Source organism: Oreochromis niloticus, linkage group LG9 (genome assembly GCF_001858045.2).
Source record: "Oreochromis niloticus isolate F11D_XX linkage group LG9, O_niloticus_UMD_NMBU, whole genome shotgun sequence".
In the NCBI taxonomy this organism is placed as follows: Eukaryota; Metazoa; Chordata; class Actinopteri; order Cichliformes; family Cichlidae; genus Oreochromis; species Oreochromis niloticus.
The window spans coordinates 11,265,068-11,282,595 of record NC_031974.2 but is presented as its reverse complement, the minus strand read 5'-3'; the positions used below and the strand labels follow the sequence as shown (position 1 = coordinate 11,282,595).

At 40.3% G+C, this 17,528-nt stretch overlaps 1 protein-coding gene and 1 long non-coding RNA gene across 5 annotated transcripts in view; one reads left to right on the top strand and one right to left on the bottom strand.

Moving 5' to 3' along the window:
- dpp6a (dipeptidyl-peptidase 6a) overlaps positions 1 to 17,528 on the top strand; it is a 248,968-nt gene that overhangs the window by 51,381 nt on the left and 180,059 nt on the right. Inside the window, exon 1 of one of the 4 annotated variants that reach the window (XM_019362999.2) lies at positions 6,145 to 6,690. The exons of 2 other annotated variants lie outside the window; for them this stretch is intronic. In XM_019362999.2, coding sequence (XP_019218544.1) covers positions 6,640 to 6,690 — 51 coding nt within the window. In that variant the 5' untranslated portion in view covers positions 6,145 to 6,639. Of the gene's footprint in view, positions 1 to 6,144; positions 6,691 to 16,177; positions 16,758 to 17,528 lie in introns of those variants that run through there. One more of the 4 variants, XM_005449086.4, reaches the window with a different exon arrangement.
- On the bottom strand, positions 1,503 to 10,751 carry LOC109203543 (uncharacterized). Its single transcript, XR_002063274.2, has 3 exons — positions 10,588 to 10,751; positions 2,274 to 2,393; positions 1,503 to 1,785 (listed from the first exon to the last, which is right to left on the bottom strand). It is a non-coding gene; the product is annotated as an uncharacterized LOC109203543 (long non-coding RNA).

Sequence of the window (17,528 nt, the reverse complement as noted above, 5' to 3'; positions counted from 1 at the left end):
TCTCTAAGGGTTTACTTTGAGAAATCCAAGAAACGGAGAGTTCTTTAGGCTCTTCAGAGTTAGAATATTAGTGTTTATCATGGCTTTCAAAAGCTCTTATAATACAAACTCTTCAGGAATAGAAGATGCTGCTCCCTGCAATGGAACACTGATGAAAATCTGTTGGTATTCAAAATGAGTGAAATTATATTACAACTTCTTACATTTCTACTTCTTACATTGGGCCTTGAACGCAACTTACAGATCTTTGGATCTGTGCCAAACTAGTAGCGTGAAATTTTTCTCAAAACCCCAGTTGTGCATGCGATGTGATCTGTGAGTATCAGGCGATTCATCCACATGCATTTAAGGTTTTGTACGTGAGGGATGTTAGGTGTAGTTTTAGACATCTGTATGCACAGAAAGCTTTTTGAAAGAGAAAAGTATTCGATTTATGATGTTGAATTGAATAAATTGTGCGTAAATGATCAGTATTTATTCAAGTTTGGATGTACTCATTTGTAAAATAGTTTTGCGTGCAGTGAAATAACTTGTACATATTTATGTGTGGATTGAATGATGCATTTGTGAGGGCTCAATAGTTACACACAAGCTTTGTAAATCTTCATTTAAGCTTGTGGATCATAATGTGCGCATTTGTAACATTTTGAGACAAATTTCTCTCCATAGCACACTGCTAAAACAATGTTGAGGTCTGGATACTGGGGAGGCCAATCCATGACTGATAGTGTTTCACTCTGTGCATGTGTTCTATTCAGTCATGGTGTTACTACATTAGCAGTGTGTTTAAGACCTTTATCATGGTGACAAATGAAACTGTTTCCAATCAGACACTTTCCAGATGGTATTACATGGTGGTTAAAAATCTGGAGGTACTCCTCTGCATTAATAATTCTAGATATTTTGACAGCATTCACAACACCACTGGCTGAAATACAGCGCCAAACCATGAGAGAGCTTTCGCCATGTACTTAATCTATCACAAAGTTCATTCTTTGGACTGTACCATATTTCATGGCATTCAGTTCAATAATTCTGTGCGCAAAAGCATTTTCACAGCTGGTCTTGAGGTGACACAGTCCTATTTACCTAAATTGCAATGAACTGCGTCTTCTCATAGCACAAAGCTTAACATCTTTGTGTGAACAGAAAAATCAATGAAAACATATAAGTCTAACCAATATTGCTCCATCTGAAACTTTCTGCTGAAAATAAGTCAAAGGTGAAAATGAATTATTGCTTGCAGTAAAACAAGAGTGGTCAAAAGAATAGACTGAATCACGTCTTTCTGCCTTTAAAAACAGAGAGAGCTTTATGTGTTGAAAGAGGCCGTTGCTCTCCAGGCATGATTGATTGAGGTGCGCCATGACACTTGAGCGCTTTTTTTTTTTTTTAGACTCAGCACAGCGTGAAATGTAGGTTGAGCTTTGGCATATTGTGATGTTACTTTGTGTTTGGGGACTCTGTTGCTTTCTGAAGTGTCAGTCATTGTCCTCCACGTATTAAATATGAAAAATTTCCTTGAGCGTTCCCACATCAGCTCCTCTTTAGTGTGTACTTTACTGACTCTGTTCTCCTCTAAACCGCCTCTATAGTAATTGAGATGAGCCACAAGAGAGAAGAAACTTGGAGCCAAGTCAAAACTTTCATCTTTTATTCACAAGCCACCGCATGAATGCCATTTCAGTCTTTTTCATCTTCTCGAATCCTCCCTGAAGATTCTTCTTCTTCTTTTTTACTCCGTGGTATCCCGACACATGGACCTGGCATTATATTCTGATAGTCCTATTATTAACAATTCCAATAAAATATAACAGCAGCGAATCATTTAGACATGGGTTTTATTATGAGCAATGGGGCAATTTGGCATGTGGGTGTTCAAAGAAGTCCCATCACTTATCTAAATAGCACAGAGTCATATGCAGAATGTCAAGTTATTAACTATGGCTGTAATACAAATTCAATTCAGGGGCCAGATTAAATTAGGAAAATGCTGAACTGCTTGCTAATCAAAAAAATGGAAAGCTATTTTGAAATGGATTTGTACTGCATCACGGTCATTTTTCATCTGCATGATTTCGAGCAATATGTTTGCTTCCTGTTTGTTCTCAGAATCATGCTTAGATTAAATTTTCCAGTTGGGCATTTTCCTCATTTAAAGCTTTTGCAAGAGCCTAGAGTGCATATTTTTTTTAAATTCTTGTCATTTTTTTTTTAACTGATTATGGTTTTCATTTTATGTCTGACTCTTCTCTTAAGCAGAGTAGCCTTACCTGGCTCACTCTGGCTCCATCCAGCCTCATTCTCCAAGACAATATATTGGAATTGCCTTCAGTGCTTCTTCAGACCTCAGGGACTTTTTTCATTTTGTCTCCTCACTCCTTTCTTGTAATCTGAGGGGATTGAAAAGTCAGGGCTCAATAATGGAATTAATGGGTTTAAAGGGATCAGGTGGAGGACAGTGCCCTTATCCAGGTGTTAGTTAACAGGCAAGGCTTATGGCTGATACTGTCAACCATCGGCTCCACTTGTTATAATATTTAACAAGTTTTGATGGATCTTTAACTGTTTTTGTCACACAGACACATGTCACAATCGTCTTATACTAGTGAAACAATAATTAATATTTCTGATTAAGCTTTTGAATAAGCAGATGTGATGTTTATAGCTCCCTTTAAGCATTAACACAAATAAAAAGAGTTTAAATTTGTGTACTGATTGGATTTTTGTCTGTTTACAAGGCAACAAAGGAGTTTGGGCAGCTCGTCAAACGCGTTTAAGGCATTTCTTCACCCAGTTTGGTTATTCATCAATTCGATACATGATAATTCAACCAGGAACTCAATTGAACAAGTTAATTTTGTTACTTTAGCTTTCACGATTGGAATGCAACTAATCACATGGTCTGGTGAATCTGTAAACTATAAAATATTAGCAATCTAAATCCAAATGTGGCATGCCGAGCAAATGCTGTTTTTTTTTTATTATTGTTTATTTATTTTCCTTTGCAGCTGCGGTGACTTTTTCTGTGCAATGAAACATCAACATCAGACATCAAGATGAAAAATTTGTCTCTGTAGGTGAACGAGGACCTTCTTATGTTTTAACAGCATGATATTCTTAAATATCTCTGAAATTGTTGAAGAGTTGGTTTTACTCCTGAATATCAAGACTATTTCCCATAAATTCTGAAATGAGGCTCAGGGCATTTATTTACCTCAGCTGAATAGAAAACTGCTCCTTTATTAGATGCCTTGGTATACAATGTTCCTTTTTCTTTGTTGCGTGCATTTTTTCCTAGAGGCTCCCCTGTTCCCTCTTGTTTACAGTCCACTTTGCTTCGGTTGCTTTTGTTATTGTGAACCTGTAAACACTTTCTGCACAGAATATAAAAAGCCTTTCAGCAGTTAAATGTGCTTTATATCTGCAATTTCCTGGGAGGCATGTCCAAAAGAATGAGGAGGAAAAAAGAAATTAAATTATCGAAAATTATGAGTAAAACGTAAAAAAATAACAGAAATTCTTTTTAACCACCAACTATTCTTTTATTTTTTTCCCCCAGAATGGAGAATCTAGTCACACTTACCATCTAAAATGTGAAAGCTTCTCTTTTGTGTGTTTTTGAACTCTTCTGGTAATTATTAATTCAGGTAGAAATAAAGGTGTGAAGTGTGTATGTCATAAGTCAAAAGTGTAAAATGTCCTCACAAGGAAGTAGTGTTTCTCATGCTTTAATATTCTCATATAGCATGATTCTTGCGTTCCTCTGTGTGCAGAATTAAACAGACACCAGGGAGTAACAGCTTCTCTACTGCAGGGCAACTGCTGTTGAGGTTACCTGTTGGTAACCTGACTTCTGTCAGTCGGAGGGGGTGCTGAACCACAGGAGGAACCATCCCTGTTATGACCGATCACTTGCAAAGCAGTGATGTACATGACCTCCTTGATTGGCAGCTTCAACTAACTGTGACAGACTAAGTTAAACTGTGGAAACAACCACAGCCTAAGCTATATGCTTGATCTGGTAGGTGGCTCTGGTTGTACTGACAGTTATCCCAGTATTACGTCTTTTAAAGCGCTTCTGCTCCTGTTCTATTATGCAAGGATTATACTTGGTTGCAGACATGGACACAGTTGGCTGCCTAGAAGTAGTTATTCCTGACTACTTTGAAATCCACCTGAACTGCACATACGTAGTTGTTGCATTGTAGAGTCGCAGAAGAAAAGTGTGTGCCGTCAGAAAATGTTAGCAGGCAAATGGGCATCCGCGTGGAGCCTTGAGCTCATCATCGAATCTTGAAATATAACTCAATTAAACATAAGCAGATCCTCCCATACTCATGGATTTTGGTGTACATTGTGAACACCCTTTTAGCCACCTCACAAAATCGGTGGCGAAGGCCTACTAATAGAACTGGAAAACTACTAGTATTTACTGTTTTTTGGAGTCTGTTTCACCACAATTGGCATATTTTACTAGCACAACCCCTACAGTAAAGCAAACTTTGTCTTAACTTTTTTTGCTGTTAAAAATAAGGTTTATTTTTTGATCAGTCAAAGGTTACATAGAAAGTAAACCATTACCACCGATCAGTCACAGCAGATGGCTGCCCCAGCACCTCGTAATGCCAACTTCATTATGGGGTTTAGGGTTCAGTGATCCTGAGAGTTCTCACCTGTCCAGGGTGTAGCCTGCCTCCTACCCCACGAAAGGTCATAAAGGCCTTCTGGACTTAAAGTTGAATAAGTGTTTAAGGGGATGGATGGATAGATGGATGGATGGATGGATGGGTTCTCTTAAATTCTAGACAAGGTAGTGTACAAATTTTAAATCAGGGGAAATGGTATTGAATCATTTGTCTGTTTTTGGCAGATGCTCAGAAGTGGTCTTAATATGCCTTGCAGGAGGGGAAAAGATGGATTGGAGCATCCCTGTTAGACGTTCACTGAGACCTGTTCTAATAATGACATCAATAGCTGTTATTTGAGTAACTGATTGTATTTGTGAATGTATGTTTTACTTTCTGAATTCTTTTTTTTCTTCGTGTATCTGTTGGAACAAAACCAACAAGAGGTCGTCTTACTTGCATTTCTGTCAATATCCGAATGGTTTTCGTCAGCAGCAGCCAGTTTGTTTGTTCCTGTACTTTTGTAGACTGAATAAAGTTGACCTTCAAAGTTTACAGGGTCTGACCAATATCGTGTAAGCAAATGAAACTCAACTGAAAACTTCCAGAAGTTTCTTATCACAAAACTTTGTTCTGCCCTGGGGTAGAACATTCAGCCTTTTCCAATCCAGGCTCAGTGCCACTCTGGTGTTCTTTCACTGCTTCTCATTTAGTACCTTTTGCCCTTGCTACTGTTGGGCATGTGTACGACCGGTCGTTCTACTTTCCCACTTTGGCTTACCACGCTGTAGCTATAAACGCTACATAAATTTAGATTGCGTTGTGCCCAAGACCAATCTTCCAAAGAGGTGGCGATAATTTATGAGGTTCAATTCATGGCACGAATACATCACCGCCACTTTATTACAACCTAACACAGGGACTGATTAAATTGATCTGCAGATTGGTGGACAGCAGCAGACACCTCATTCATCGAGGGAAAACACAAACTCGGTCAAAAGTTCCTTTGACGCCAGGTATGATGCAATAACTCCAGCCATTCAAACATCAGATGGCAACTTTCATACATGCATTAGCTTCTGTTTGGTGCATTATGGTGCATTCCCTGTATTTATTTTAGCAGCACAGACATTTTTTTTGCCTCCCGTCTGTTCTTGTGTTTTCCCTCACCCTCCCTTCTTTTCTTTCTGTCTCTTTACCCACCTGCCAACTCAGACACACACAAACGCACACACACACACACCTTTGCCTCACTAAAGCAGCAATGAAGATGTAAAAGAATGATCTTTGGCTGTGTTTGCTGGCAGATGTCTCTCTCTCATAGCCAGACCAAAAGATTATGTTAAAACCTCCAATTTAGTTCAGGTGTTGAACCCGCCAAAAAAGAAAAAAAAAAATAGCCAGCCTCTTGTGGGGAAGAGCTTAGTAGGGAGGGAGAAAGGTAGGGATAAGACTGAGAATGAATCAGGGGAGGGGAGAGAGTAGCCGAATGCACAGACTGTGTGCAGCTACTACTAGTGAGAGTTCGAGAAGACGACTTGTCTTGGAGAGACAAAGACTGATAAACCCCATAAAGGAGCAGAGTCAATGAGAAAGATCGAGAGGCTGAGAAAAGTCAGAGAGGGATAGCCAGAGTGCTGTGGAAGAGAAAGGGGAGAAGTGTGTTTGTGTGCGATGTGTGTTTGAGGAGGGGGGTAAGCGCGACAGCCGGAGCGAGTGAAGCCGAGGAGCACACATTTCCAAAAGAACCCATCCTGGCAAATGGATCACAGTGCATCAGACAGCATCCATGCAGCTATGTGATTGATTGGCTAAGGTGGAAGTGAGCCTGGAGTGTGCCAGTCAGCTGACAGAAGGGTCTCAGGCTCGGGGAAGGGGGCTTCACTAATCCTCCCACTTTAGGTGAATTCTCCCACTCATTCGGCACTTGTCCAGAGGACTTTTTTCTGTACTGGAGAAAAGGAGAGCAGAGGAGCAGAGCGCAGGACGAGGTTTCAGTGTCACTTCAGTCATGTCAATGCTAATTGTCACCCAGCAGATCGATACCACCACCTCCAAAATGGTAAGGCTGAAGCTGCACTCATGCTGTAGTGTGCATACTGAAGAACTGTTGAGCTGGATCACTGAATGCGGCTGCAGCTTAGCATTTCTGAGCCCATGCCGCTTCTTTATTACTGTTATTTAAGCCCATGTGGTTTGCATGATGCTGTTTCACTAATCAGACTTTCAGACTTCCTGCTCTTTTGTCATTTTTTTAGCTTTGAATTGTTGCCAGTTTTCTGTCATTCAAAAAAAAAAGGAAAAAAGAAAGATCACATTTAAAAGCATACTCACGGGCATGGCTCTCATTTTAATGAAAATATTAATCATTCTCTGGATTTCAAGCATGAATCTGGTCCGTTGTGTCAGTCGACATGAGCAGCCCACTGGGTCAGACCACTGGACTGTGAGTGTTATATTGTCTGGGCACAATGACAGGATGACTGCATCATTGATGGCTAGTGCTGCCCCCCCAGGGCTCCCCTTCATAACTCACTCACCATATTTCAAGGCTCTGGGGTTAAGGTGGAAGTTAAATCAGGCTCTCCGCCTGTCTCATAGCATCCACATTTCTCCACTCATGTGTTATCCTCGTCACGTGCATATTCGGCCCCCTGATTTCAACCCATAAAACTTGTGAAAGTTCAGTCATTTCAGTGGGCTCAATTGAACATGATTCAAATACAAGGTGAGACATTTAAGGGTTGGCCACTTGTTTGGGAATAAAATGTATGCTGCAGCAACACACTTGTAAAGTGACCCTGGGTTCAGTGGCTGTAACAACATTTTTTTCATGGGTTTAGGTGGATTGCTGCACTCAGACAATCAACAGTACCTGTAGCCACTAAATGCTTACATGCACTGTAGAGCGACACAAAAATCCAATAAACTGAGGAGAAGCTACAGTAATATGTGGCTCCGATAGATGTTTTTTTAGACCGCTAAAGACACCTCCAGTGGTGTGTGAGCAACTGTGGTCAAGTTGCAAATCTTTAATTAGTTTGAATAAAATATTAGTTTTCAGGAGCTGACATTTGAAATGTTCACTAAATAATCTTACAACATGCACTCTTTATTTAAAGTGCATGGCAAGAAAGATGATGTGCTATAAAAAAAGAAAGAAAAAGCATTTGTAAGAGAACGTCAATTGGTCTGGGTCACTTGTTAAATTCCTACAACTTACAACAGCAGCTTTTTTTTTAAATCCCATATTTTTTCCCATATTCAGCGATTTATAGACAACACCATATTGGAAAAGCCATTAAAGTCCATTTTTACAAAGGATTCTGCAAACCAGAATCACCAGACTGACTCAGAGTGTGATGTACATCACAGCTGGAGTGTCTCCTCTGACTCATAATAATGCAAATAAATAGCAAATGAATACACAACTATGTATAGCAGCTAGCAAGAAACAGCTCTTCCAGGGCTCCATTGCTAAAAAAGCATTTACAAAAGTAGGATTTTTAGATTATGGTTACAGAAAACAAACACAAAAAACAACAACTTTATGTCAGATTTGTGCATTTATTTCCCACTGGTCCTTTTATATAATTAGCTCTAACTGTAGGTGTTAGACCTACACCTTAACTGTAGGTGTAGGTTTTTGGTTTATATTAAACTTTTTGCCAGCCCAAAGCAGCAAAGTAGATGCTTTTCTGAATTTTTGCTCATTTTGACCATGGAAAAGTATTTTATTTTCAGTTTGAAAAAATGTGAAGAAACCCATCAATCTTTTCCTTCAGGCTTCATCCTGATTCATATCTTGACAGGTCTCCCTCCCCATCCCATCCTCTCTCTGTCCTCTTAGACTCTGAATCCGCAGGTCTCAATGTGTTTCATCAACTAGTCACCACTAGCACACTTTAACATCGATGTGCTGAATCCAGTGCTCACCTTCCCCATGTCCCAGAGCCTGGCGGGGTCCAGCCCTTTGATACGTGCAGATCAGATGATTTACAGCCCGTGAGCCTCAGCCAGGCCTGTCTGAGAGTTTTGATGTGCCAGATTTTAATACAGAGCTCCCTCATACCTCCCGAGGCAGACAACACATATCACTACTTCATGTGAAGATGTCTCATTTGCCAGCTAATGCGTCTAATTCCAATCACTTTTTTTTTACACTAAAATGGTTCCTATGAACTATTATCCCAAATGGAAATTTCTCACTTTAAAAGGCAGAAATGCTTCACTTGCTAAGTAAGAAGCAGGGGGAGGGATGAGTGTGCAGGAGAGTGTGCTGTAATGACATTTTGGTAGAAATATATAAATGTTATTAGAAAACACTTTTTGTGGTATGTGGCAGATTAGTTCTGTAAAAACGTGGGATATATTAGAAGAAAAGTGAGACTTGGTATTGATTCTTTTGGAAATGACAGATGATTGACTGCAACGCAGCAAAGGCTGAAATATGAATAAGCGATTTTCTCTGTGGACATTTGTCTCAGACGCAGCTCCTCTGTGGCATTTAAACCCTACTTCTCCTCAAACAAATCAATAATTACTTTAAATCCACTGGTTTTCTATATGTTTTTTTTAGTCATTCACACAACCTTTTCACTTTCTGAGCCAGAATACCTAACAAAAAAAGCTGAGTGGAGAAATGACTAATGTGGAATTGAATGTATTGATTTTTCTCTGCTAATTGAAGTCATGGTTAATGCATTCTGGCCAGTTCACTTGGCCTCTAGTCAAAATTGTGACTGAAATCCTCTAGTAAAACAAATTAAAAAGCCATCAGATAATGACAGCAGGTTGTTGTAGTAATAACAAAGCTTTTTCACGATCATGGATTTGAGGTTTGTGTGTGTGTGCGTGTGTGTGCGTGTCTACTGTACGTGTGCGGCAAGTTCAAATGCCAAAAGTCTAGTTGGGGCATATTTATTAGAACTTTTCATTCTTTCAGACCCTTTTTTTTAATCAAACCTTTCTTTCTTTCTTTCTTTTCTATTTGCACCATCCATTTTTATCCTATTTCTAAGCATGTTTCTGGCTTCTGTACACCTCATGCAGATATAATTTGAGGGACATCTGGAGGTACAAATTAACAGAGGGCTGGGGCGTATGCTGTGCTGCAATAAGCAGTGCTTGCAGCAAAACAAAGAAAACAGGGAAGTCGAGTAGCTAGACGCCTCACTTCTTACTGTAGATTAATAATGTTCATCTGGTAACACTTCTGTGGAAGCAACTGGTACAGTATTAAATTAAATTAATAAGCTCCAGCCCACACAGTGAACAGCTGAGCATTGTTAACAGAATTAAAATTGTACTGGAGATAACCAAAGTTTTATAATACGTATATGCCAGACAGAATTTGGACGAAAGAATGAAAATGTGTTTTTGTCATACATAAAATTCATCCAAAAAATTTATTTTGGAGCCACTTATTGCACATAACTGTTTAAAAATAGGTTTTAGCAATTATGACTTTATCTTAAAAACGTCTATATATAGCGTTGAAGAGACATCAGCTGAAGTTGAACTAGGGCTATGCTGTACTTTCGTGTAATACCAGTTTGTACCACATGATGGTGCAGTGAATTAATGCAACCTTTATTAAACCTGTTCAGTAAAAACTTTTCCCTGTATACAATGAAGATTTACAGTAAACAAGCTTTTTGAGGAAATTGGGATAAAAGCACACATCTATAAACAGTTCAACACATGCGAAACACTGCCCTCTGCTGTTGAGATCTTATTGAAAAATAAATCATGGTATCTAATTGGACATAATTACTGTTGTTACAATTTATGACTATTTCTTTTTTACACATTATCACATATTGTCACACATTGTCACCATGAAGAAACTGTGGTCTACTGTATAAATTATAAAACATACAGAAAATAGGAAAAATTGAGTTAAACATAGCTTCTCAGTCAGGAGACCAGTGTTTGTGTCTCATTTGAGTGTTTCTACCTTTGTTTGGAGCCCTCCATGTTGAAAAATAACATTTAAGTATTCTCAGTCTGTTTAAATGGGATCCAAAGAAGTTGAGACCACATGTCCATATGGGATGAGTTCAGAGGGATGCCCATCTCACAAAACACCATGCATGCAGATAACAACTGTGTGGCAGGGCGTGGCCTGTGGCGCTGCTGCGGGGGAGGTGGACACACCTGAGCGGCATCAGCTCATCACACCTCCACTACATTTAGGTATGGACTGGGTCCTGAGTGAGGTTGTTGGTGTTTGTATGGGGCTGACAGCTTAGAAGCTGCAGCTGAGTTGGAAACGACAACCGAAATAAAAAAAGGAAAACTCCCTTTTAACAGGAAGAAACCTCCAGCAGAACCAGGCTCAGGGAGGAGCAACCATCTGTTGCCACCAATGTGTATAAACACAGAGAAACACACAATAGAGTTCTTCTCTAATTATTATCCCACAACTTCAGTGGTGATGGAGTAAAAATCATAGGTCAATAGGACTTCTCTTTCTTGAATCACAAATACATGTGCTCCAAATAACTCATTCTTGAACCCAAATGGCAGCCAGTAACTCATCTAAAACTGTGACTTAACATAACACACTCAGTTTTATACATCACATAGCTTTAGCATCTAGATAACATCTAAAAAAAATTGTAATTATAACACACACCTTGACATTTTTCTTTCTGGAATGGGTTTCTTTTTTGAAATGATAACAAAAGACATGCTAAGTATCCTGGGAGTTGTAGGCTTAACACTGAAGCTGATGAAATGAGAAAAATCTAATCTAGACAAAAAAGTTTTATTCACATTTAATTTCAGTCAGTACTGAAAGTACTGTTAGATAACATAGTAATTGTTAATTAGCGTTATGAACTGACTCAGATGTTAAGAGGCAACTTCAGTTGAAAAGCAGCCCAATGCTCTGATCCGTTATTGAAACAGTCATACTAATAACACCTTTATAAATCTTTTCAGTGTTACTGTAATCTTTTAAAGCTTCTGTACATATTAGCTCTGTGGGTGGCTTGAGTATAGGACCTTGAAAAATTACAGTTTACAGTTACATTTCCTTCTATTCTTGAAAATGTAAGTACGTATTTAAAAAATAAATAGTTTGAATGACGAAATTGTACTTACTAGCCCTTTAAGCAGCACAAAACAGACACACTGTATTATAATGGTGATGGAAAGTTTTTAGGTTTTAATTAATTATAGATATTGTTTAGAATAATACTTCTTCAAAAAGAGCCATGGATCATACAGTAGCTAGCAACAAATCCAGTACCGAGGCCTGGTACTGGATTTGTTTGGTTATTGCTGAGCTGCCAGAAAGATAAATCAGCCCTCAGCACACAGACTCTCTCTACTTGGACCACCATCTCCACCATACGTGAAATGATTCTGCTGGTCCTATTTGGGAAATGGGATCCAAGTCAACAGTGAAGCCTGAGATAACAAATGCATTTTCCCCCCCTCTTCCTCTCCAGCCCTGCATTTGCAGATTACCTTTGTGCCTCTTACACTTGATAGGCACTCATGTTTCACCCATCGTTACGGCTCACACCCGCTCACAGCTCCTGGCTCTTTTCTATTTCCCCCCCACTTCAGCACCTCCTTCCTGCTCATGCTGTCCCTCTAAATTTCCTGGGGACTTTATCTTGCCCATTTCAAATAGGATTTCGACTCAATTTGCCATGCTTCATGTCACTTTCCTGGCAAATCCACAGTTGATATAGACACATCATAAAAACTGCCGCATGAGCAAAATATGATTTGTCAAAACTTTTTTTTTCTCCCCCCCTTCTCGTGTTATTTGTCATTTCCGAGATTTGTTTCTCCTTCCCAATGCTCCGATTCGTCATGAGAGATCACCGCCCTGGCGCTGGGGCAGATGGGGAGTGTCGATCAAAGAGCGATGTTGCCTTCGGATTGGTGTTGAGGCGAGTAGGTGGTTTCACAGCAGCAAGTGACAGCACCTATTAATTTGGCCATTTAATTTTAAGTCCAACAGCGTCAGGCTCCACCACCTTCAATCTTCCCCTGTCATTCAAAACAAGCCTCAAGCCAACAGCCACAAACACGCACACATATACACACATTCCTCAACGAGCATGGAGAACACAAAAAAGGTTTTTAATCTGAAGCTGAAACTTCTCTGAGAATCCAAGAACCCAAGAAGAAGCCTTTAAATCAATCAGGCTTATAACCTACCGCATTTTAAACTGCAGCTGCTACATCTCGGAGATACTTAGTGTGGGGTGTGTCAGGCGACTGCATTTTCAAATTGGGTTCCCTCATCATCAGCTAGAGGTCCAACAGACCCGAATATCCCGGGTAATGACTATACTGATCCTCCCTCTGTGAAGCTCAGGATTGGAGGTGGAGCTTTATGACAGTATCCTCAGTGAGAAATGGACTGCAACAGTGAAATGTGACACCACCGTATAAATTCATGAGTTCTTGCTCTTTCTTTCTTCTGCACCTGAACTTTTGCTCCTGCTGTGAATGCCTGCTCCCGTCACATCGTCAGCTGGGGGATTTTCTTCTCTTCTGACAAGGTCAAATGTGTCTTTTATATGATACATACTTGGAAGACCTCGCCTTCTCTGTTTCAACTTTTCCAGCTAGATTGATTGCTCCAGTGCCATATATGTGAATGTAATGAGGGCAGCACTGTATGACTCTACTCATTCTCATTCTCTTTTAAGTTCATCTTATCCTAATTTGTGCAAGTTGTGAGATTCAGTTTTTAGAATGGATTCTTATCTAAGAAAGTCTCCCTAAGGCCCCCTTATCCCTAATGGATTGTCATTCTTATGGGTTCCTAGGGCAAAATTTTGAGGGTTAAACTTCACCTTTTAAATCATGAACTTTTAATACCTTCGACATTTATTCCCTTAGCATAAAAAAATTGATCTTTTGTATAATTCATGTTGCTTAAAGCTTGTCAGAATGATCGACCGCCTCCCTTGGCACACATTAATTGCTGTCTGGCAGTCCAGCAGCTGAAGATGTGCTGGCAATGACACAGCTTTTGAAAATACTGTGGACGGCGACCCAACAACTCCCTCTGCCACCTTTACTGTGGCAGCTGCTTCTGCACTGCCTTCATTTTTATGATGGAGGAAAGGATTTAGAGAGTGCAGCCCTCCAGAGTAGTTCCAGTCCAGGGAGAGACATGTGGCCTGATAAGTATGGCTCTTGCACAGCAGCATGAAATGAGAAACTATCCATCATAAATCATGGGGGCTGCTTGACAGAATGGGATGCTCCGGCAAATGAACTTGTGAGTGTGCTTGCAGTTTTTGAATGAAAGCAAAATTGTCATATTGATGTTTTTTTCCTTAGGTAGCTGAGTGGCATTTATTTACTTAAAAAAAATATAGGAATAAATATTTTGAAATGAAGTTGCTCTTAGCCACTAGACAGTAGTGAATTCTTGGCACAGAACTGAAAGAATCACCCCAACACTTACACATCTGGGAAGGTTGCATTTGTGATTGCTCTATATAATTTGTAGGTCTAATTTAAAAAGAAACAGAAGCAGCTAAGTTGGGTTATCGGCCAATATCACTTGGAAAGGTGTATTTTTCAGTATAGCTGACTTTTTTTTTTAGCTTCTCTCATCCTTTTAAAATCTTCAGTGTCCCGCTCAGCTGATGTCAGCCAGTCTTTGCCCACAAACAAAATACTCTGACTGGGATTAGAACATGCAACTCTGCCCTCTGCTGCCCAGATTTAGCGCTGATCTGCTCACAGCACTGCTGCGTTTTGCTCCACATCCACCAATGGGGAGGCCCAGAAATAATCCAATTCTGTCCATGTATGATCTCAGTCAGTAAGTTAATCGGATGCGAGAAAATGGCAGAAAGTCTAAGTCAAACTACAATGCCAGTCTGGAAAGTTTCTTTCCTTTCTTAATTTTATTAATAATCATGCTGAGGATGTTACTCAGCCCACCTTAACATTAACTGCATCAGTACTCTCAGGATTTCCCGCTGTTTGACATATCTTGCTTCACAGGCTTTTTTCTCTTTTTCTTCTCCTTCTGCTTAATTGCATCAAAGTATCTAAAAATTGAATTCCATTTCTGGGTTATCTGCCACAGTCTGAGATGGATTTGATGGGTTGAAACACATTTTTTGGGGGGTGGGGGCATGAGTCAGTACTGTGCAAGTTGGGAGCTGTGGCAGTGTGTGTCTGTCAAATCTTTTTTTTAGGAAGTCATCTTAATTAAAGGGTAAATCTAAACAGATGTGGGCTGTTATATGCGCGGGATGTTTGCAATTCATGTGGCGTTAAGCTTCTCCTTGAGGACTCAAGAACTTGAGAGGTAGTTGGGCTGTGGTGAGTGGATGAGTTAGTCTGTGTTTGGCAGAAATCCCAGCATGCTGAGCTTGTTGAATACACAGAGGGAGGTGTTCTGTATCCTGTGACTACTCACAAAATCAAATTAGATGACAGATTCCGGGTCTGTTGTATAAAATGAGTCTCCTCGTGCTGGCACAGCAAAAAAAAGAAGTGTGTCTTAGAGGCCAGTCAGCATCACAAAGAAACAGTTTTGATTGCCTTTAGATGTTTTCCTTCTTGAAATATAAAGTGTGTAATCTTTTACTTTAGCAAGTGTAAAGGTGGCTCTTTTCTTCATTTCAAAACATCCAAAGTTGTTTTGTTTGAACAGATACACAGATAATTAATTTAAAGCTCTTTTAATAATCAAGCAATCATTTAATTCAGTTGTTATGTAAAAAAAAAAGCCAAACATTTATCAGATACAGCATCTCAGATGTGACTGAGGGTTTTATGCTTTTTATTCTCATATGATATAAGAAAGTAATAAACAAGACAGTGAGTGTCCTTAGGATTTGGATGGCTGCTGAGATGACAGCACACAATTCGAAGAGGTCCCTTTGGGCTCCTCGAAATTATACATCATTATTCTGTTAAAACAGGAAACCAACAGGCAGATGAGTCAGTAATAGAAATAATTAGCTTGATGTGTGATTTAATGGAGCTGCAGGCTTAAAATGCAAGTTTATTCTGTCTTAAAGGCAGTGACTCGTCTCATCTCTGTTTGCAGCTTGCATTTTGCAAGAAAACAGCATATTTTTGTTGTTTAATAGGAAAGCAAATAAGGGTCTCTTGTCACCTGTCGCCTAAAACACGGAGGGTATAGACTAATATGGAAGATTGGAACCGCGGGAAATCTCACTGAGTGATATCAGAGAAACCAATCTTCCTATTTTATGCTCTATGAAAACCTGTCTCCTTGAAAATGTGTCATGCCTGTCTGGGTGTTCTGCGCCGTCGTCCACATGAGGGCACTCTTGCTCTCTGCAAAGCGGGTCTGTAACCCAAATGGAGGCAAAGATTAAAAACAAAACAAACAACAACAAAAAAAACAACTATTAGATATACTACAACCTGATCTATGTGCCAAGTCAAGGACCGCAAGTTTTCGCCGCAAAACCTGCACTTTAATGTGTTAAGGTTGCTTTGTGTCGTTCGCAGCTGTTTTGCACACCACCTGGTGTCTGCGAATACTTGTAAGGCAAAGCCCCATCACTCCCTGGACGTTTATCAGCCGTCACCTTCTTTTCTACCACAAGGGAGGGAAAGAGAAGCGGGATATCAACCAGCCGAGGCTGGCTTCTCCCCTTTTTTCGGGTCCGTCCGGGGTGCTCGATTCAGCCTCCTTGTATTTGCATCAGTTCGGGATCAAGTTGGGAAAGTGTGGGAACTGCGTTGCTGCAGGATCGTTGAGACCCGACCGGCGAGCCTGAAAATACGTGCCATGCATCCTGAACACAGAGTGATATATTTTTTTTCTTTCTTTCAACTGAACCAGAGCGTCATCTAATCGAATCACTCCAGCCATAGCGGATCGACCTGCTCGAACTTTTTGTATATGTGTGTGTGCGCGCGCGCATTTATTGATTGAGAGCAGAGCCAAGTTATCCCTTCTTTATTTTATGACAAGCAGTCGACATGGCGTCACTGTATCAGAGATTCACCGGCAAGATCAACACGAACAAATCCTTCCCCAACCCTCCAGAGGCGAGCCACCTCCTCGGGCAAAGTGTGGAAGGGGAGAGTGCGGCGCAGAGCCAACGAACCCGGTTTCAGCAGCACCGCCGGCGCTGCGAGGACGAGGATGTAAGAAACTTAAACTGTAGTCACCTTTACTTGTCCGAATGCATTTTCTGACCACTTTCAGATAGTTACAGTGCCCTCTAAGACACACTTAACGAGTTGGATATTGGCGTAATATGTGGAATTTTGGCGCTCATAAATCTCTCAGTCTGTTTAATGCCCTTCTGCTTGCTCTCCCCTTTTAAAGGCAGACTTGTCAAATTTACGTCATTCCCTCAATGGTTGGCTTATCTGTCAATAAATGACGCATCACTTACGTCTCTTGAAAAGCAACGTGCGCTCTCTGGCGCCTTCTGGTAACTTTATAAATCTTACAAATGGCTTCTTGGTGCTTTGACACCTCCGTTAGAGGTTGTCGACTGTTGCCTTATTTGTCTAGCGATGCTATTGTAAACCAAGTGTGCCTTACAATTAGATTGGAACTAATGTTTAAATCGTGACTTACAACAACACCCCCGCCCCCTCCCCCTAAGCCTCCCTGCTGATTGGTTTTATTGGGATCTGCGCTAATCATTATTTGTCTCCTAGCGGTTCTTCCTCCCCCCTCCAAACACGTTCGCATTTTTTTTATTGGCGTTAAAAATCTTCAGTTCTGAAACTGCATTTGTTTACTTAAGCTTATTTATTTGTGGGAGGGTTTGTACAGACTCGATTAGGTCGTCCAGGTTTTTTAAAATCTACTTTTGACCATTTAAAGCGCCACTCTGAGCCTGACGTGTTGCCAAACATGAAAGTGGTGCTGTCCGTGGTGCTGAAACTTGACCTTCCACTCGC